Below are 21103 nucleotides of genomic sequence, written 5' to 3' on the forward strand. Positions count from 1 at the left end.
TCATATTCCTGTGTAATCTCAGGCCCTCTCTGTTACTTTAATGAACACATTTTTAGATGTTTCTACAATGTTCTTGTATTTGGCATAACTGGAGCGCAGTCATCCATGAAAAACAAAGATTGGTTATTTAAATCTCTTCTGTTTAAATGGTTGTTATAATCCCACAGTATAATCAGGAGATCCACTATGTGGAGCCTTGTTTGAATGGTACGCTGGTCCGGGCCGACAGAACCAATAAAGACGTGAGTCCCTATTAAAACTAATGAATATATGTCTCGCAGCAGGTCGAATTCACGCAGCTAAAGTTGAAAAACTTCTTCTTCCACTTTTGTGGTTATGTGTCAGCATTTCCGTGAACATCTGGACAAGCTGTTTGCCAAAGGGATCGGACTGCTTGGTGAAGCCCTGACTGAAGCTTTCATGATCCTGAGTGATGTAAGTTCCAGTAAAAAAAAAACTGTGCCTGACATTTAATGACAAATCTTTCAAACATCCTCTCAGTCTATACTCTAATAAATTAACTTATTACAAAGGAGGTGAAACAGCTTCTGATTTTCTGATTGCATTTTAATGTTGGATTATTAGCATTTGTAATTTTATTATAAAAAGTTTAATTCATTTATTGATTAATTTGACATAAAAGTAATGAATTTTTGCACGTGCTCACACAAGACAAATGCTTCTTCGTTCTCATTTAATTCAAGTGCTCCATTTGACCCGAACACAAGGGAAACTTTCATTTTACAAGCCACATTTGTTTTCACTGTCAGAATGTGCTCCAAGTACAACACCGAGCTAATCATAAAAAGTAGCACACTCTAGTCAAATATATTCGAGCATTTGGGAGGTGTGCCGCCCACCGAAATGCTCCATTGCAATCCCCGTTCCACCCTCCAAACACAGACACATCTATTCTGAACTGTGATTAATGGCTCTAATTAACGTCAATGATTAATAACGTGTGATTGGAACACAAAGAAGATAAGGCCAGGAGCCACGCCGCATTGCTTTTATCTCCCTGTTTTCAGGCAAGCTTTGGCAGTGCTGCTGAAGCTGAGGGAGCGCAGCTTTTACCTCTGCATTTGTCAGATTAATTAAAGCTCTGCAATGAATATGGTAATCAGGTAGCCCGTAGCTTACCATCGAAATTCACTGTTACACCGCTGCACAGTGAATAAAGTCACAATGCATCCTATCATAGACCGAATCACAGAGAAACTCTTTGCACTTGACAAGCTCTGCAGCATTTATACCGAGGCCTGGTGAGATGGATGAGAGTAAAGCTGAGAAGCACACACACAAAATTCAACTGCTTTACAAAGCTAGTGATATAAAAGTACCGTAACACAGCAAACACAAAAAACATTCTGCCAATACTAATTTATAATATATTTTCTGAAAAAAGAATATGGATTTAACTCTTTAACAGCAAGAGTTTAGAATTTATAAGAAAGAATGGATGCTTGGCAGAAAACGAGCAAGTCAACAGCCTGAAAAGAGGAACAAGCACAGCTGGACAGGCATCCAGCAACATCTCAACTGAGCTTTCTGCTGGCATTTGTCAGAAAAGGCACAGGTCTAACTAATCAAAGTAAAAAATTGGTGTTCCTGATAATGTTTATACTGGTTCACTGTCGCCACTCTCATGTTTTACTTTTGACAGTTTAAAAGATCTCCTGTCAGCAAAAACACACGATGAACTAAAACCATTTTTTAACATTCAGATGTGGTGGATGATCACATTAGTCACTGCTTTCATTCTTTCCGTTTTCTAATATTAGATGAAACCTTACCCAAAGTTACCCAATCAGAAGAGTTTGCTGTATGCTGTATGTTTCTAACTAATTTTTAATACCTGCACCTGCCAAGGGTTTCATCCTTTTCCTTGTTTTTCCTGACACTGAGTCATGCTGACCTCACACATACAGCCACAGTCTCTGTTTGTTGTCCTCCAATGATAACAGAAATGAAAAGATGCATATTATATGTTAAGAACAGGTGTGCTCAGCAGGATTTGTCCTGTGATCTTGTCTCTTCACACTCCTGTGGTTCTTCACATTTACACTGCTACAAGTCAATAAGCCACTTAATTACTGCACTGCATCTTCTTGCATCTGAGTCAAGTGTGCCACATTTTTCAGGTTTATTTACTTCAACATAATGCTAGTTCTATTTATTTCATGTGTAAATAACATCATAGATATTGTTTGATTTTTCTGTTATGCTATATTACTGTCATGCATTTCCCCCCTTGTACTTTAGTTCAATCAGACTGGTCGTGGCAGCGTGTGCAGTCAGGCCATAATGCTCGTCACTGATGGGGCAACTGAGATGTATGACGATGTTTTTGAAAAATACAACTGGCCAGAAAGAAAAGTGAGTCTTAACCGCTGTCTCTCTCTCCTTCTATTCGTCTCCATCACACTGTCTTTTCTGTCTAATTTTAAATTGTAAGCATCACAGTTTTTTGCTTGCACTGCAGTTTTCTTGCATCAAATGTACATTTTACATTATCCCAGCCGGAGCTCCGGTCTGATGTTTTGAGGAATTGGTTTCTTAATTCATTATCACTCGTGTAAAAATCGTTGTCAATGTGATGTTTTTCAGTGTGTTGATGAATTACAGCTCAGGGAATAAAGCATGGGAAATTAATTATTTTCAAGGGCACTGCATGTACAAGCAGCTCAGGCTCAAAGGACTCTTACCCCTCTGCTGTGCTCTCCCCACACTTCTTCGTGGATTCAATACTGGGTTTAAAATCTTTTGTTGGTCTTTCTCAGTAAGACCTAAATGCAGTTAAAATGAAATGAACTGCTGTGCAGCTCACAGAGCCATAAAAACAACAGCTAAAGGGCTTTTGTTCAGTCCTGTGAAGCATATGTGTGGGGCTTTTGGCAGAGCACCGGGCAGTGTTTGGCAGGGCACCCCCCCCTTCATCCTACCCACCCACCCCGCAAATACACCCTGAGGGCTGCTATATGGCAGCCTTTCAGTGTTTTCTATATGCTTTCTGCTTAGCAAAGCATCTGGAGCCAATGAGCCGTACAGGTCTGGCAAAGTGTCACGCAGCGTTCTTCAGAAGGACAGTTGTACATGCCCCCATGCCCAAACAATAACAAAGGAAAATTTATTTAATTTGAATACATAAACTCAAAAAAAGATGAAAAAATAAAAATAAACTAAAAAGGATTGGCTAAAAAAAGAAAAGTGCAAAGACACACTTTCCTCCTGAGAATTTAAAAGAACATATAGCTTCCTCTTTCTCCAGAACCAGATAGAATCAGGACAGGAAGATGAAGCACTGAGGAGATACATCACTTTGCATGTTTTTTAATCCTTCTTTCTCAAAAACTCTTGTCATCTATGTGTCCTTTAAACAGGTCCGGTTATTCCCTTACCTGATTGGACGAGAGTCTGCATTTGCTGATAACCTTAAATGGATGGCTTGCGCCAACAAAGGTTGGAGACCTTTTGATAAACACTTTCCAAGACAGCTTCGTATCAGAGTGTCAAACAGGGTCTGATGCTGCGCTTGTGTGCAATAATATGATAGATTAAGGATTTTTGGGATCTGTGCGGTTTGGACATGTATGTGTAGCTTTGTGTGTTTTGTGTGTGTGTGCACGCATATGCATGTGCTTGCTCAGACTCTTTCTGCCAAGAGGCAATGAAGTGGCACTTGGGAGGGTCAGAGGTCAATTTGCTCTAATCCCTCTTCCTGTCAGTGTCTTCCTCTTGGCTGCTCACTGCTGATGGCTCCCTCGCGTCAACGCTCCAGATGAGTGCCCTCTGGAAGGGAAAGTCACAGCCAGGAAAACAGATCACAGAGGGATTGTGGAATGACAAGCCACAAACCTCCTTCCCATACAGGCCACCGCTGCGTTATAACCCAACATGTCTGATATAAAACATTGTCAGCAACAGCAGGAGGTGACACTCAGTTTAAACAGAAACACTGGCTCTGTGCAATCCAGCAGAGACATCAGCAGGAGGGCAGTAGTGTACTTTAACACAGTTTTGAGGTACTTTCTTTTGGTTTGGAACCATATTTGAATTAAAAGCTATTTTAGACTTAATTTTAATATAATCAGTAGAAGTTTTAAAACACACCAATAATAGTCAAATAACATGGAATATATACACAAAATATTTGAGAGATACTGTTTTGTGCAATCTTATATTTTGCTGACATTTCTGTTGACATCAGTGAAGACAGTGAGTTCAAAGCTGGGTCATTTTTCCTGGAAATGTTGAAATGTGACAGCTGGGTTCAGCCTCCCCATGACCCTGAATTTTATAAGTAGCTATTGAAATAATGGATGGATTGATGGATATATGCTGGGTTGTTAAGTCATTAAAAACTACACACGGTGGGTATTATGAGCTGATTTAAATGTGCAGCATGTTGAAATTGTATTAACTTTAGGATTCAGAATTCTTTTTTTTAGTGCACCACATCACCTTAATAAATCTAATAGAATTTATTAATTGTGTGAATAAAAACATGCAAAAACATATAATAGTTTAAAAAGTTTTAATATAAAGTTTAAATTTAAAATATTATTTTTTGCATTCATAAATGGACTTAGACTGAAGACCATCCCCAGTGGTGTCCTTACATTTGATTTGTCTAAGGATGCTGAGGAGTTTACACACCAGCGATCTGTAATATCTTTTAAACTTATCTCTCCTCTTACCTAGATCATGTTAGCAAAGGTTGGATTTAGCCTCACACCAAAAGAGCAGGGCTAAATTGTTAGAAATTAAACGAATGGTAAAGGGTTGACAAACAAAGCCAAACACGCTGTGTGGGAGGAATGTGTTGCTGCTGCAGTGAATGAAGTGGGGCAGAGGGAAAACTGCTAATAAAAAAGTTTATCTCAAGGTTGGACGCACATATAACTCAAACACTCCCACATAACCATCAGGAAACTCGGTAGCACTTTCTATCACAGCTCGGTAATAAAGGGGAAATAGTAGGGTAACAAAGGGGAAACAAGAGCGTAATAATATAGTAATTTCTAAGTTATTACTATGCAATTACTAAAGTAATAACTACATAATATCCAAGTACCAGCATGGTAGCAACAGTGGTTAGAGTTGAGTAATAGTACTCTGAAATTTATGTAACAGGATAATAAGGGCCCCAAAACTGGGGTAACAATGTGGACATATAGCTCTGTGATAAAGTGGTAATTGTAGGGTAACAAGAAAGAAATAAGGTGGTCATTTCTAAGTTATAACCACTCAATTAACCAGGGTAGTTTCTGTGTAATAAGCAGGAAACAGAGCTGCAAAATGCAAAACTGCCTGTTTCTATTTAATAACATACGAATATCCCATTAAACCAAACTTGTGTGTTTGTGAGGCTATTACCTGGAAATATCTTGGGTAGTTTCTGCATAATAAGTAGAAAACATAGCTGTAAAATGCAAACCAGCTTGTTTCTACTTAATAACATATTAATAGCCAGGTAATAAACCTTTAAAGCACACTTAAAGAATCGTAATGACGACCTGGAAACACCTGTGGCGGTTTCTGTGTAATAAGCAGGAATTTAACACTATGGTCATGATAGTCGATTAAAAAAAGCATCAGGAAGTCTCTAATGCACTTATGCAAAATGTTAATAATTAAGTTTAAAACAATAACACATATGAATACATTAGATACGGGAGTGTGAAGGACCCTCCCTAACGGCATAGTTTACACATAGATGCTCTGCTTAGTAAGCTGTGATTTTCTACATCGTGTTGTCTGTACTTAAGATGAAAATTCCTGTAGATCCATTTTATGAATGATTGTTCATTGATGTGTTTGGCGAACTTGGAGTTTTCACTTGTATTTTTATTTTTTTTTTTACTTTACCTCAGTAAAGGAACTGTTGTTCCAACCACTAGATGTAAATTTTGCATTTGATGTGTTAAATACTCCACATGTTGGGCTGTTCTTTAATGAGTTTATGGATCACATCCTTCCTCTTGCGGAAGTGTCTTTGCTGTGATTGTGGGTTAATGTGTGTGTGTGTGTGTGTGTGTCATTGCAGGATATTTTAGTCAGATCTCAACCTTAGCTGATGTTCAGGAGAACGTCATGAGATATCTTCATGTCATGAGCCGCCCAAAGGTTATCGATCATGAGCACGACACAGTGTGGACTGAGGCTTACGTGGACAGTGCTGTAAGTATATCTTAAGTATTGTACATTAATTAATATTACTGGTTCATTATTCAAGTATACAATAGTTTTCTGGTGTGAAAGCGTTGTTCATAAAATACCTGAGCATCAGAAATAAAGCAACAGATTTGTCGAACTGTCTGTTTCAGAGACATTTAAATGCTGTATCCTGTTGCTGTTCTACATGATATGAGGTTTTCATGTTGTGTTGTCCATCTCTTGTACTGTACAATGAGTATTCACATGTGTGGGTCTGCTCTCTCATCATTACTCCTCATGCTGCTGGAATGATTCCTCATTATGAGCTTCATTAATCTGCATGGATTTTTCCCCCCAGTGTGCATCTGTGTCCACAAAGTCGATGCAGAATATGCAGATTTTATTTCACTGATGATTCAATCCTTGTGTATCTCTTCTTCCCCATCAGCTTTCCCTGGCCCACAAGGTACGTCAGCAAAGTTTTCGTTTTCTTGTGCAAGAACTGGCCTTGTGCTGTGGATCTGGTTCTGAAGTAGGACCAGAAAAGGCATCATGGGCAGGATATAAAAAAAAGTACAAGTCATATTATATGAAGCAGAAGTGACTTGAGAGGTTAAATACCTGCCCATTGTTTCTCGCCTTTCGACGTCATGCTTCAGTCGGGGGGTTGCTCTGAGGGGCACAAACAGCAGAGGAGCATTTATTGTCTTTCTTTCCAATATGGAGGCAATAAGCATGCACACACTAAAACACACACACTCTCCCTCTCACACGCACATATACATTTACACACACATACAGAAAGGGTTGGGAGATTGTCCTCTGCAGTGTGTGCTCTTGTATCTCAGCCTCAGACACACCATTCATCATTCTGTGGATCATTGCACTTTATCTCCTAAAGCCCATAATAAAACTGACACTGGAGGAGAGACCAAGAAAGAAGGAAAGAAGGAAAGAAGGTAGAGAGCGAGAGCGATGGAGGTGTCCATTGCTGTACCTGTGTGGGTATGGTTGTAAGGACTAAAGCAGGCCAGTTTTCTCTTCCATTGTGTGCTGTGATGAATTTAAGGAGCCTCCATTCTTCATTTTGTCAAGCCAGCTTGTACACACAGCAGTTCACAGCTCGTTGGCTTCATATATACATGCGCACACACACACACACACACACACACACACACACACACACACACACACACACACACACACACACACAACCTGAACATCAACCACGCTCATGCACAAACACGGACACAGGCATGCTCAGCTGTACCATTTCACAATGTAAGGGAAAGGCAGACCTATTTTAATGGTGCTCATGCGCTGATGTCAGCCTTCATCCTCCTGAGCACATGAGCCGCACATGGTTCAGGTCTGACAAGTTAAAGGCTTTAACCAGTCTCAGTTCATTTTACATGTAATTCTTCAGGACCGTTTGGATGCTACAGTTGTATATTATGTGAAGGGAATAAATTCCGCCCCTGCCTTTCACATCAGTCTTGTGTTATGGGATCAATTTTTACACATTTAATAAATACATTAATAACACACTTATATGTAACTTAGGCTGTATCGTTATTACCAATTAACTACTTTATTGGGTGGTTCAGATTTATTGTTTTTACATAATCTATGTCATTAATATAATTTTGCAGGACTTTAGGTACTGCTGATAAACAAAATGTGTCAACATAAACATAGGCAGCATGCTTTGTATGTAACTTGTCTTAAAATGTATCAAATGTGATGGTGAAGAAAGTTTAATGAAAGTTTTATGTTCTGTGGATGAATGCATTGTTGGTTCCTGTCAGTTTCAGAGCTTTTAATTAAATTACTTAAATTAAAAAAGAAAAAGTTATTTTAATTATGTTTGATTATCAGAGCCTATCTAGGGGACAGAGTGTTTTTTTTTTCAATACAATTTTTCTTCCCTTGCTTTATTATTACAAATAATAAAGCCCTCTTTTGCTTTTTTCTGTGTCTTTTTTTTTCAGTTGAACGACAAATCGGGCCCAACTTTGACAACTACAGTGGCCATGCCTGTCTTCAGCACAAAGAATGAAACTGTGAGTCAATTATAGCATTTATTAGCTAGTTACTAGGTGTTTTGATGATTAAATTTCACATAACGGCTGTGTGTCGCGTCTCTGTGGGTGAGATCAATCACTATATGTGGCTGTGGGCACAAAAACTCCCCTGATGTTCAAATCTTCTTTTTTAAAGAGCAGGCAGTCAGAAGAAAGTTGTTTTAAAAATGATCGAGTGCTCAAACTGCTTGTTTTAGGGTCATGGATAAACTTATAGGCTTTGTAAAGCTCTGGTATTGATAAATAAAGATTATTTTTAATATGGAAATTGTGAAAAAGCTATTCTAATTGGTTTCAGGCATATAAATGTAGGGCTGATGAACATAATAGGTCCACTTTAAATCTATATGAATACAAGAAATTTGTCAAACTATGGCTTCTTTGGTGTAAAAATTCTGACAAAAAGACATTTTTGTATCTAAACTTTTGAAAAAAATGAACAATAAAGAGAAATTGAAATCAGAGTGCGAGCACCAGACCTTAGTATTTTTCTTTCTGACTTTATCTTCTGCATATACCTTAAAAACACCCCTGGTGGACTGAATTACCAAACTGACAAGGTGAAATGCCCCTTCTCTTTCATTTAAATTATGCAAAGCAAAGACTAAACTTACTTTTTCATACTTTAAACACCTTTTACTAGAGCAATGATATCCTCCCACTGCTGGGTGACTGAATATTAAACGCCGTTTTCATCTAAAGTTGTGTATGTGTTTTGAATCTTTTCATGCAGAAGAACCAGGGTATTCTGTTGGGGGTGGTAGGAACAGACATCCCTCTGCAGGAGCTGATGAAGCTCATCCCCAAACATATGGTACAATCAGCTGTCTTGGGCTAGATTAATGTATTCATATGCATATTTTCATTCTGCCTTAAGTATCTCATTTTCTGTCTCTAGTTAGGGATCCATGGATATGTATTTGCCATCACAAACAATGGCTACATCCTGATACATCCGGACCTCAGGCCTTTGGTAACTCACTTTCTTAGCATTACTTTTACACCTGAACATTCTCACAGCATTCCCTGACTTGACCCTATTTTTCCTTTTTTTCTTTTGTCCATGCTATTGTATGCATAACCAAAAATATGAACCTCCCACGAGGGTACGCAGAGACAAATGTGTTATCTGGTTAGGAGGCTACATGGGCTCGTATAGTCTGTAATCCCCACCTTTTCCTTTGATGTATGCATGCAGGGATAAAGGCCATTCATAGGGCTGGCTGGCCTGAGATTTCCCAGAGGTAACTTAACACTCGCTGGCAGAGATCACAGCCGCTCGCCCTGGCACCGTTGGTTCCTCGGGAGCTATGGCTGTGCTAGTGGATCTGTGTGTGCCAGTGTTAGTGCTATTCCTCTCTGTGCAACTGTGTGTGCGTGTGTGTGTTGGTCTGTGTTGGTTCTTTGTGTCTCTTTGTGGCTAAAACTGTGCTGTGGTCGTAGTCATTGACTTGTTGTTTCATGTGGATCGGGACTACATTCAGTAGCAAAGTTTGACATGTTAAAGTTTAATGCATCGATGTAGAGTTGTTTGAGCGTGGATTTTCTATCAATCATATTAATTATTTTTAATTTACCTGACAGTGTTCATTTCACAGTCGATTTGTTAAATAATTACTCAGCAAAACCTCAATAACTGCACTTGATAAATAAGAGTAGGTCTTAATTCTGAAAGTGCAACATGAAAGACAGATTACAGTGAAAAATAATGATTTCTAGATTGATCTATTTCCTTAATATTATAAAATTATTATATAAATTATGTCTTATGTGTATGTTTAACAGATGAATAAGGCTAGATAAGATGACATGTTTGAACCTAAGTTAAGCTATTAGTTCAAATAAAATAATATTACACTAAAAAGGTCACTAAGTTGTGCACGCTGTGTTCCTCTATGCAGTATCAGGAGGGTCAGAAGAGGAGGAAGCCCAACTACAGCAGTGTGGATCTCTCGGAGGTGGAATGGGAAGACAAAGATGGCATAGTATGTGCCAAAATTCATATCGTTTTAAGCCTTTATGTTTAGTAGAATATGAACCACTAAATGTGTTTGGATCTGCAATATTAAGCAAATCAGTGACTTCATTACACACTGTAATTACACATTTATTACTTTGTTCAGTAATGGCAAAGGTTTCTATTAGATCAAATTAGCATACGAATTGCCATGGTGGGATTGCTCAGTTTTCTGCAACACAGTGCAATTGCATTGAAATCCAGCACCGGCTGGTAGTATGATCAGTGACCCAGCCTTGCCCTCTCTGCTTTATCTTCTAGCTACGCAATGCTATGGTGAACAGGAGGACAGGGACCTTCTCTATGGAGGTGAAGAAGACTGTGGATAGAGGGGTGAGGCTGCAGATAAAGACGCTTAGTGTCTCCATAACAAATGAGAATGTTCTCTTTGTTGTCTCTGAACTGAGGGAATGAATCTGTTATTCTTTCAGAGGCGTGTGCTAAAGATGCACAATGACTATTACTACACTGACATCAAAGGAACTCCATTCAGGTGGAAGAAAAGTTTTATTACATTCATAAATGACTTTCTGTCAGTTTAGGTCTCACTTCTACTCAAACGTTGACTGACTCAGGCTAATGTTCTTCTCGGTGCGTGCCTCTAGTGTCGGAGTAGCTCTCTCAAGAGGTCACGGAAAGTACTTCTTCAGAGGAAATGTGTCGCTCGAAGCAGGTACTCCACTCTTTGATTTACACTTTTAAGTCTGAATACTTCACAAATACATGAAGAAATGGCTTGTGAGGAAGATCTTACTTGGTTAGTATTCTGTAGTGAGTATCCTGAGAATGTGGCATTTACAGGAAATATATAAAACCTGGTTATTTATATCCATTTATACATGAGTTTTTGTACCAACACAACAAAGTAAGACGTTTACATCAGGAACACATAACCAAATTTCTCTAATGATAAAAATCCTTGCACATGTAAATTTACTCTGTGTTTCAGTCATTGCAGACCGGCATTGCTGAAGCGTTACTGACTTGTGTTTTTCAGGGCTCCGTGATCTGGAACAGCCAGATGTCGCCCTGGCAGACGAATGGTAACACAGGGGTTATGGGAGTGGGCATTCATGCGTTATGTAGGTTACCCCTTTGTGATCACCAGGGATCCTGAGGCCTGTGGTCTGACAGTGTGGCTCTTTTGGATGCAGGACCTACTGCAACATAGAGGAGGAGCATGAACATCGTCACCTGACCCAGATTCAAGCTATTAAACTCTTCATGACGGGCCGCAGACCGCACCTCAAATGTAAGACATAAAGTGACACATAAGCAAGTCATAGTACAAGCAGCCTATAATTTCTGAAATGTAATTATCCTATCAAGTGTGATCAAGACAAAAACATGTTGAATGAGATGGATATACAGTTAATCAGACCCATGTTATCCTCTGATGTTACAGGTGACAGAGAGCTGATCCAGGAGGTTTTATTTGATGCTGTGGTCACTGCTCCGCTCGAGGCCTATTGGACTGGATTGGCTCTCAACAAGTCAGAGTAAGAAACTTTAGGTACCTATTCCTGAGATGTAGTTGTGAATAAAGCATTAATAATATGATTATCATTATATACCAAACTATCACAAGATTGCTTGTAATTCATCTGCACTCTTAAATGTCACTGTAAATGATGGGTGAAGGGTTCCTACAGAAGCCCAGCAGGTTTGCTGGGTAAATACTGACATCTTTTGTTTTGTTTATTTATTAGGAAGGCACAGATTGTCTTCCTGGGGTCTGCTTTTAAAAACATAGATTAAAAAAAACATTGCATTCCACATAATTGAATACATTTAAACACATAAAGATTATGCTCAACACACATGTTGAATAAAAGAACATTAAAATAAGATTAGATTGTAGAAGTTAAAAAAAGCCCCCCCAAAACTCAAAATTATGATATGCAATATGTTTCTTTTTTTTAATTAGAAAACAATATGATTTATTTGATTTTAGTGTTCATTTAATCAGTCACAGGGGTATATATTACTGTGCATTTAAGAAAATTTGTGGTTGCCTCAGGGAGTTAAAAACAGCCATCTGGTGGCATGTGTACACGACGCTAAATTAAGTTTTAATTGACTATGCTGATATGATGGATTGCAAAACTTTCCATGTTGCAAGTAGGAGTGCAGCAATTATCCAGTCGCCATCTTTTACCAGCAAAGTCAGAAGTGCTGTTTGTGTTAGTGCCATATGCACAGTGGTGCTTCGATGTAGCTGATGTTTGATCACTTTAATACTTTAGAAGCATTTACCCAAATATGAAGTTAATTATTAGTAGTATTTATAAATCTCTGACACATTATGAAATTATTTAATTCTAAATAACATATCTTTTGTTCAAATTATACATACCTTAAAAAGATATGCCTTGTAAGACTCAAATTAATACATCTGTATAATTCAGTTTTTGGCTGATATAGCTGAAGCTAATTCTTCATCAACTATTACACTGTTACAGGATATCATGCAACACTTTGAATTCTAGAATAATGTGTAAGATGTGTATGCATGTTTGCAGCTGATGATAATTTCCTTTTGATAAAGCTGCTGAATATTTTTTGTCACAAATGAATAATTTTGCCGATAAAATATCAAACTAAGTGCATCAGAAGTCATATGTGAATAATTACATGGATAACTAAAAAGCAATCAAGTATGAACTTAATAAGAACATCCGTGTTAAGTTAATTCTTATGTAAAAATACCCAGTTTGTCAAATACTGTATTCAAAGAGAAATTTAAATTACATGCTGCATTAAATCAGTCACAAATGTTCAGGGAAAGTGTGTAAAATCAAAGCGCAGGTATGTTTTTGTGGCATACACTCACTGCTTTAAAATCGATCAACAGAAACTCAGACAAAGGAGTGGAGATTGCTTTTCTGGGAACACGTACGGGTCTTTCGAGAACCAACCTGTTTGTGCCCGTTGATCAGCTCTCCAACAGGTGAGTGCCACTGCTCAACATTTCTCTAACCATTCAGCGTGAGGTGAGGCTGTGATTGTACTTGATGAATCTAATCCTTTGCTCTTCACCTCAGTTTCACTCTGTATGCTTCCTCAGAGATTTCCTGACAGCAGAGGACAAGGAGGGTGTGTTTAATGCCGATCACTTCCCTCTGTGGTACAAGAGAGCAGCAGAGCAGGTTCCCGGCACATTTGTCTACTCCATCCCCTTCAGCACAGGTATGCAGAACATTATGGAGTGTGAAATATCAGCTCTATGAGCCTGTACAAAAATGTACAAAACATGAATTTATCTCCACAGTGCTGGTAAATTTTCCTGTATCTTCTAATATACAAGTTCATCTCAATGCAGCATTGCACACTGTACATTTTGCAAATTCATTTGGTTGCTGTAGGCATTAACTTGTCTTTCTACGTCTCTCTCTCTGTTATGGACTGTGGTTTTTACTGGTGGGATGCTCATCTCCCTCACAGCTTTCCTGCCGTTAATGTGGCTCACGTGCTGTCTACTATCTGGAGGGTAGAGATCTCAGTTTCCTTCTCCGGGACATTTGCCCCCCTTTCCCCTGTTAATAATGACTGCATCCAGCCAGGCTTTGCCATCATAACCTGAAATGTTCTGTCACAGAACCCATTTCCGAATTATTATAGTCATCTGGCTGCAAAAAAGACCAGACTGAACTCCATTACTAGGTTTATTGTGCGGTTGCCGGGTAAAGGGTGCCATCTAGTGAGCAGAAACTATAACTTGAGCTGTATTTATCTCCTTTTCTCCTCCAGCTTTAGAAAATAAAAGTGTGGTTTTGGCCAGCACAGCAATTCAGCTCCTCGATGACAGGAAATCTCCAATTGTTGCTGGTAATGACTTCGAAAGTTCTGTCATATCATTAGTTTCTAGCTGCACTTATGTCCAAGCTCACTTTTGCTTGGTCTTGCTCTCAGCTGTAGGGATCCAAATGAAGCTTGAATACTTTCAGAAGAAGTTCTGGACTGCCTGCAGACAGGTAACAACACACCAAGTGTCACAACAGTTTTTCATACAAAAGTGAGCCTCATGATTATGCATGAAACTAACCTGTCCTTTATATGCTCAGTGTACAGCTCTGGATGGAAAATGTAGCATTAGCTGCGATAATGAGGTAAGAAAGCTTCTTTATTCTGACTTGAGGAGTGCTGAAAGGTATTAGAAGAAAATATGACTATGATCTTTATATCCACATTTCAAACAGGACATCAACTGTTATCTCATTGACAACAATGGATTTATTCTTGTTACAGAAGAACAGTCTCAGGTACTGTGTGCAACTAAACTACATCAAAGGACCAGTTTTGCCTTGAAGAATGTGTTTCTTTTTAATAAAATACTCATCTTTTTAGATTTTGACCTTCCTTTGTCCAGTGTTAACATTTCTGTGAAAAGCACAAGTTTAGATATAAATTTAAAAAACTAGCAAATTTTTCTATTACATATTTAGGCATAGAAATTTTCTTTATGATATTTATTCATTCAGTTCTTCCTTTAATGGCTTTCCATTGAGTCTTGAAATGCATTAGTGTCAAAAGGAAATATCAAAGTGGAAGAGTGAACTATACATTTACCACTTTAGAAAATCCCAAAGACATTAAGTAACATCTGGTAATATAAGTGCTCTACATTGTGTGCATCAGAGCATTCACATAACCTTCAACTGCAGACCAAGAACAAATAGCTCCGGCTACACAACATTTAGCTGACCAGGTCTCAGTGGTTACCACCTCACTGTGGTAGACGCTATTTACAGTTGTGGTCAAAAGTTTACATACACTTGTAAAGAATATAATATAATGGCTCTACCGAGTGTCCCGTTATTTCTAAAACTCTGATTTTTCTCTGATAGAGTGATTGGAACAGATACTTCTTTGTCACAAAAAACATTCATGAAGTTTGGTTCTTTAATGACTTTATTATGGGTTAACAGAAAAAAGTGATCACATCTGCTGGGTCAAAAATATACATACAGCAGTGCTAATATTTGGTTACATGTCCCTTAGCCATTTTAACTTCAATTAGGCGCTTTTGGTAGCCATCCACAAGCTTCTGGTTGAATCTTTGACCACTCCTCTTGACAGAATTGGTGCAGTTCAGTTAAATTTGATGGCTTTCTGACATGGACTTGTTTCTTCAGCATTGTCCACGTTTTCAATGGGGTTTAAGTCAGGACTTTGAGAAGGCCATTCTAAAACCCTTATTCTAGCCTGATTTAGCCATTCCTTTACCACTTTTGATGTGTGTTTGGGGTCATTGTCCTGTTGGAACACCCAACTGCGCCCAAGACCCAACCTTCATGCTGATGATTTTAGGTTATGTTGAAGAATGTGAAGGTAATCCTCCTTCTTCATTGTCCCATTTACTCTCTGTAAATCACCAGTTCCATTGGCAGCAAAACAGCCCCACAGCATAATACTCCCACCACCATGCTTGATTGTAGGCATGGTGTTCTTGGGGTCAAAGGCCTCACCTTTTCTCCTCCAAACATATCGCTGGGCATTGTGGCCAAAAAGCTCGATTTTTGTTTAGTCTGACCACAGAACTTTCCTCCAGAAGGTCTTATCTTTGTCCATGTGATCAGCAGCAAACTTCAGTCGAGCCTTAAGGTGCCGCTTTTGGAGCAAGGGCTTCCTTCTTGCACGGCAGCCTCTCAGTCCATGGAGATGCAAAACACGTTTAACTGTGGACAATGACACCTGTGTTCCAGCAGCTTCTAATTCTTGGCAGATCTGCCTTTTGGTGGTTCTTGGTTGACTCTTCATCCTCCTGACCAATTTTCTCTCAGCAGCAGGTGATAGCTTGTGTTCTCTTCCTGATCTTGGCAGTGATGAAACAGTGCCATGCACTTTATACTTACAAACAATTGTTTGCACTGTTGCTCTTGGGACATGCAGCTGCTTTGAAATGGCCCCAAGTGACTTTCCTGACTTGTTCAAGTCAATAATTCGCTTTTTCAGATCCATGCTGAGCTCCTTTGACTTTCCCATTGTAGCATTTGTGGGCGTTTGTATCCAATGAGCCCTATTTAACCTGTCTAAGAGAAGTCACCAGCTGTAGTCACTCATAATCACTCACAAGAAGTTAAGAGGCCATGCTATGAAGCTCAGTTCACTGACAACTTTCTAAGTCACCAAAATTGCTAATTCATGTTGCTGTATGTATAATTTTGACCCAGCAGATGTGATCACTTTTTTCTGTTAACCCATAATAAAGTCATTAAAGAACCAAACTTCATGAATGTTTTTTGTGACAAAGAAGTATCTGTTCCAATCACTCTATCAGAGAAAAATCAGAGTTTTAGAAGTAACGGGACACTCAGTAGATCCATTATGTTATATTCTTTACAAGTGTATGTAAACTTTTGACCACAACTGTACATGCTGATGCCCTAAAAAGCCAGCTTGCATCTTATGTTTCTTTGTGAATGCTTAATGCTGCTTAAATAAAACACAATTAAACAAATTAAAATCCTTTTTTTCATGCTTTCTGGTGTGCTTTGACATCATTTCTCTCTCAGACAGGGCTTTTCTTTGGAGAGGTGGAAGGTGCTGTTATGAACAAACTGCTACAAATGGGATCCTTCAAAAGGTTTGAGACACAGTTAAACAACTGGTTGAGCTTTAACCTAATAAATTAAACTCAAAGGCTAAAAAGCATGTTGTTATATATGAGAATAAGGCACATCTTGACTTTAAGCAGCTATCCCCTTCAACACGCCACACCAGTTTTGAACTCTGTTTGTGCGAACTGGGCCACTCTCCTTCACTGTTGTGAACGTCTATCAGAGAGCAGTAAAGGCTGCCAAGCACTCCTATTTTTCTCAACTTATTGCTGCCAGCTCGCATAACCCTCGTGTATTCTATAACACTATAAATTATGTACTTAATACAGAAGGCTATGTTCTTTTGCACTCTTCTCAGGTTATGTGCAATAAGTTTCTTAATTATTTTGTGGACAAGGTTGCTAGGTTGAGACCTTTGCTGATCTGGCATGCGTGGTTCTTGCTTTTCTACCAATGGTTTTACCTGTTTTAGTGAAACTGTGTTGAATGCTAAACCTCATGGCTCTCCAAATGATGTTGTTCCTCCCCGCTTTCTCAAAAAGGTATTTCCTACCATCGGACCACACATTCTGAACATTATTAATACTAGTATTTTGTCTGGTTAAGTACCTTACGAATTTAAGCATGCAGTCATACATCCTTTACTTAAGAAACCAGGGTTAGACAGCTCAGTCATGTCAAATTTTAGACCCATCTCTAAGCTTCCCTTTCTGAGTAAGATCCTGGAAAGGATTGTTTATACTCAGTTGATGGACTATTTGAATGACTCTCAATTGTGTGAAATCTTTCAGTCCGGCTGTAAGCCCTTTTACAGTATGGAGACAGCCCTCGTAAAAGTTATGAATGACATTCTGATAGCGACAGAGCGTGGTAAATATGCAGTGCTTGTCTTGTTGGACAAGACTGCTGCATACGTCACAGTGGATCACGATTTGCTGATCTCCCGCTTACAGCACTGTGCGGGAATTTCTGGTTCGGCACTTTTGTGGTTAAAATCTTATCTCTCAAACTGGACGTTTTGTGTTGTCTGTTTTGTTGAAGCCCCATGTCCCCATTCGTTCGCTTCGGTCAGCTGAGCAGCTGTTGCTTTCAGTCCCTAAGTCACGGCTGAAACTTAGAGGAGCCTGTGCGTTCTCTATTTCGGCTTTGATGCTTTGAAATACTCTTCCTTTCCATATTAGACAGGCTACATCAGTGCCAGTTTTTAAGTCCAGATAAAAAAAACAAACTATTTTTACTCCCTGGCTTTTAACTCTGTGGGTAACTGACATTTTTATTAATTTTATTGCTATGTTTGGTTTTTGCTATTTTATTACTATATTTATATTTTTACTGTACAGCACTTTGGTCTACCAGGTGTGTTTTTGAAGTGCTATATAAATAAACGATGATGATGATGATGAGATCGGATGTTTAATGAGACCTTCACTGTGCTGTGTGTGTTTCAGGATCACTCTTTATGACTACCAGGCCCTTTGCAGAGAGTATGCTGGGAGCAGTGACAGTGCACGCACTTTGTCAGATGTAAGTGTGCAACAGACAGCGTTTAGAGGAAGAGAAGTCAAAGGATATTTATAATCTGTGGTTCACAACATCTACAGCTGCATATGTTCTCAAACTAAACCACTGGCCATCGAACATATTTCAGTTTGTGGTTATCATTTGCATGCTGCTGATGCATGTTGAACAAGTGGAAAATGAACTACAGGATTTACAACAATCAATACAAAACAAAGCAAATAAAAAAGCTGACCTTATCTTTTCTTTGTCTTTTAGCCATTTTCTGTAGTTAAATGGCTTCTGACTGAACTTGTCATGTAAGAATTTTTGATAAAATATTTGTTTAGTATGGTTTACTCTGTTCTCATAACTTTCATCACAAACACTGATTATGTTTTATGTTTCTGCTTTTCTCTTAGTTTCCTGCTAGAATTTAACCTGTACAGCTGGTGGAATGTTGATCTCTCAGTTAAAGGTAACCGTAACTTCGCGATGATTTATAGGCATTTGAGATCTGAGAGAGGGAGAATATTTGGAAAGTGTGAGCGGCAGAAAGAAAACCTCTTCTGCTTAATGCTGATTTTGTAAAGCCTCTGTGTTTCAGTTAAACCTGCTCTGTTTCACGTTCAGCTCAGAGATCTCGGGGTAAAACCATGATGGTACCATGTGATACAGAATACCCCGCATTCGTGTCTGAACGCACCATCAAAGAAACAACTGGAAACACTGAGTGCGACGGCTGCATCAGGTGCTGCAAAGTGAACTGTCTATTAATCATGAAATAATAATCTAATAGTATAATTTGATTATATTTAACCAACATTAAACTTTTTTTAAAATTAGACTTTGTGTTTGTGCTGCAGATCTTTTGTCATACAGCAGATTCCCAGCAGCAACCTGTTCATGGTTGTTGTGGATAATAAGTGTGACTGCAGCAGTGCTCCTCCAGTGACAATGGATCCCATTGAGATCATATATATCCTTTCTGTATGAAGCAGAGACATTTCATGAACTGAAACAAAATAGCTGAAAGGTTTGTTTTTTAAAAAAAAAATTGTTTCTTAAATATGTTTAGCTGGCTGTGAGAAAAAGTGATCATTATGAATTTCATCTTGAGGGGTTTACTATTGAGATGATTACACTTAGGGTTAAATTTGAAGTTGTGGTTTAGGGTAAGTGAGGTTTAATGCATGCTAGTTGGGTTTCAAACTTAGAACCATATCTTGTTGATTTATTCTTACACCCTTGACTCCTTTGAACACAACGAGTCACTAAAATGTGAGAGACTGAAGTATCAGAAGGACAGAAAAAAGCCTGAATCATGTCATCCTTTCCACCCTGAGGTATGTGAAAGTGCTGATCTGCACACACTATCTGTATGTATGCGGGTCAACATCGATACAGTGAAAGCTGACAGCAAAGGAAACACAAATAAGGTTGTGTGCTACTCTATGAAAATGTGATAATGGTAATATAATTCCATATAACATCACTGAAACTGTTTTCTTTCTGTAAGAATAACATAATATTGTTATAATAATATAATAGTAAGTTAGCTTTAGAGATAGTAGTTAAAGTGGTAGTAGTAATAGGGAGCTGGTACTTGATTTTTAACCCACTGGCTTGCTTCTTTTAAGATGTGGGCTACAGTAGTATATGAAAGGCCAGTCCAAACACAATGCGGAGTGATGATGGCATATCCTCTTCTAGCATTAAATGTCTAAAAACTAATCTGTTAATAAAAATGTACATATTTAAAATCTTATATTTAAAATTTTCAGCTATGAATTGTTAACTCATCCCAGAATTTTAGAGGGTTGGTTTCTTTGGTTTTTTTTAAATCCTGATTGTCCACATCTGTATTTTTCACTTGTACATTGCAATTCCAAGGGGGATCGTTCTCATCCATGTCACTGAATAGTTATTTCACTTTGTTTTTACATATAAATAACATTATATGGGTCAAGTTAACATTATTAAAAAAGTTATCTAAAGTTATATTCAGTACTGTCATAGCCAAATACAGCTGGTAAGTTTACTAAAAAGCATGTGTACTGCAATATGACAATTGATTGTGTACCTTACAGGAAAATGCCATGGAGTGCGGTTCAGCAACACGCTTCTCCGGTCCCCTAGCAGCAGCTCTGCTGCCTCTGATAACAGCGACCATCAGCAGGTGACCAATAGCAGCTGCAGTGGAAATCAGTAAGGACTAATTCAATGAGAAGAAGCTTATAGACACATAAAAACATGAATTTGCTCATACCTCTAATACAGGCAGTACTCTGCAAAGACAAAATCTTTAGCACTGAGACACATCCATTAATGCAGAGAACAAAAGAAAATGAGAATAACAGGAGTGCTTGGTGACTTTGATCAGCGCACAGCAGAGCATACCAAATAGAGTTTGCAAAATTGCTCTACATGTGTGCTGAATTTATTAGAAGAAAGAAACGTAGAATGCCTCTCAACAAGTGAGAGTGCTTTACTCAAAGTCTAAGACAAGCCTTTGTGCACAGGAAGACATTAAATGTTTGATTATTTGTTGTGTCAGGAAAAATATGAAAGCTATTGTCTGCAGAATGTAAAATGCACTTTTGTGAAATGAGAAAAGAATGCAGAGTGGTCTTTGTTTTAGGCAGTAAATCATTACAAACAGTAATGATTTGTTAAAACAATTTATTTAGTAAAATTTATTTGTTTTACTAAATTTGCTTTGATGTCTGTAATGGATCATGTAAAATAGTAGTGAGACATTGGAAAATATTAAATGGCTTTATTCTGTT

At 38.4% G+C, this 21103-nt stretch overlaps 1 protein-coding gene across 1 annotated transcript in view; it reads left to right on the plus strand.

Moving 5' to 3' along the window:
• The window catches only part of LOC120746782 (voltage-dependent calcium channel subunit alpha-2/delta-3-like), a 36303-nt gene extending 15205 nt beyond the window's left edge, over positions 1-21098 (plus strand). The window contains exons 10-38 of the mRNA XM_040052273.1: positions 168-242; positions 346-435; positions 2263-2376; positions 3381-3459; positions 6047-6180; positions 6605-6622; positions 8148-8219; positions 8974-9054; positions 9139-9213; positions 10142-10225; positions 10519-10590; positions 10689-10750; positions 10863-10930; positions 11255-11300; positions 11412-11509; positions 11663-11756; positions 13112-13207; positions 13325-13446; positions 14008-14085; positions 14170-14231; positions 14322-14366; positions 14457-14519; positions 16773-16843; positions 18266-18341; positions 18594-18634; positions 18737-18792; positions 18948-19065; positions 19181-19660; positions 20405-21098. Coding sequence (XP_039908207.1) covers positions 168-242; positions 346-435; positions 2263-2376; positions 3381-3459; positions 6047-6180; positions 6605-6622; positions 8148-8219; positions 8974-9054; positions 9139-9213; positions 10142-10225; positions 10519-10590; positions 10689-10750; positions 10863-10930; positions 11255-11300; positions 11412-11509; positions 11663-11756; positions 13112-13207; positions 13325-13446; positions 14008-14085; positions 14170-14231; positions 14322-14366; positions 14457-14519; positions 16773-16843; positions 18266-18341; positions 18594-18634; positions 18737-18792; positions 18948-19065; positions 19181-19310 — 2220 coding nt within the window. The 3' untranslated portion in view covers positions 19311-19660; positions 20405-21098. The remainder of the gene's footprint in view (positions 1-167; positions 243-345; positions 436-2262; positions 2377-3380; positions 3460-6046; positions 6181-6604; positions 6623-8147; positions 8220-8973; positions 9055-9138; positions 9214-10141; positions 10226-10518; positions 10591-10688; positions 10751-10862; positions 10931-11254; positions 11301-11411; positions 11510-11662; positions 11757-13111; positions 13208-13324; positions 13447-14007; positions 14086-14169; positions 14232-14321; positions 14367-14456; positions 14520-16772; positions 16844-18265; positions 18342-18593; positions 18635-18736; positions 18793-18947; positions 19066-19180; positions 19661-20404) is intronic.
• The last annotated feature ends 5 nt before the right edge of the window (positions 21099-21103 follow it).

The sequence above is a fragment of the Simochromis diagramma genome, unplaced genomic scaffold, assembly GCF_900408965.1.
Source record: "Simochromis diagramma unplaced genomic scaffold, fSimDia1.1 OVJJ01000389.1, whole genome shotgun sequence".
NCBI lineage: Eukaryota > Metazoa > Chordata > Actinopteri > Cichliformes > Cichlidae > Simochromis > Simochromis diagramma.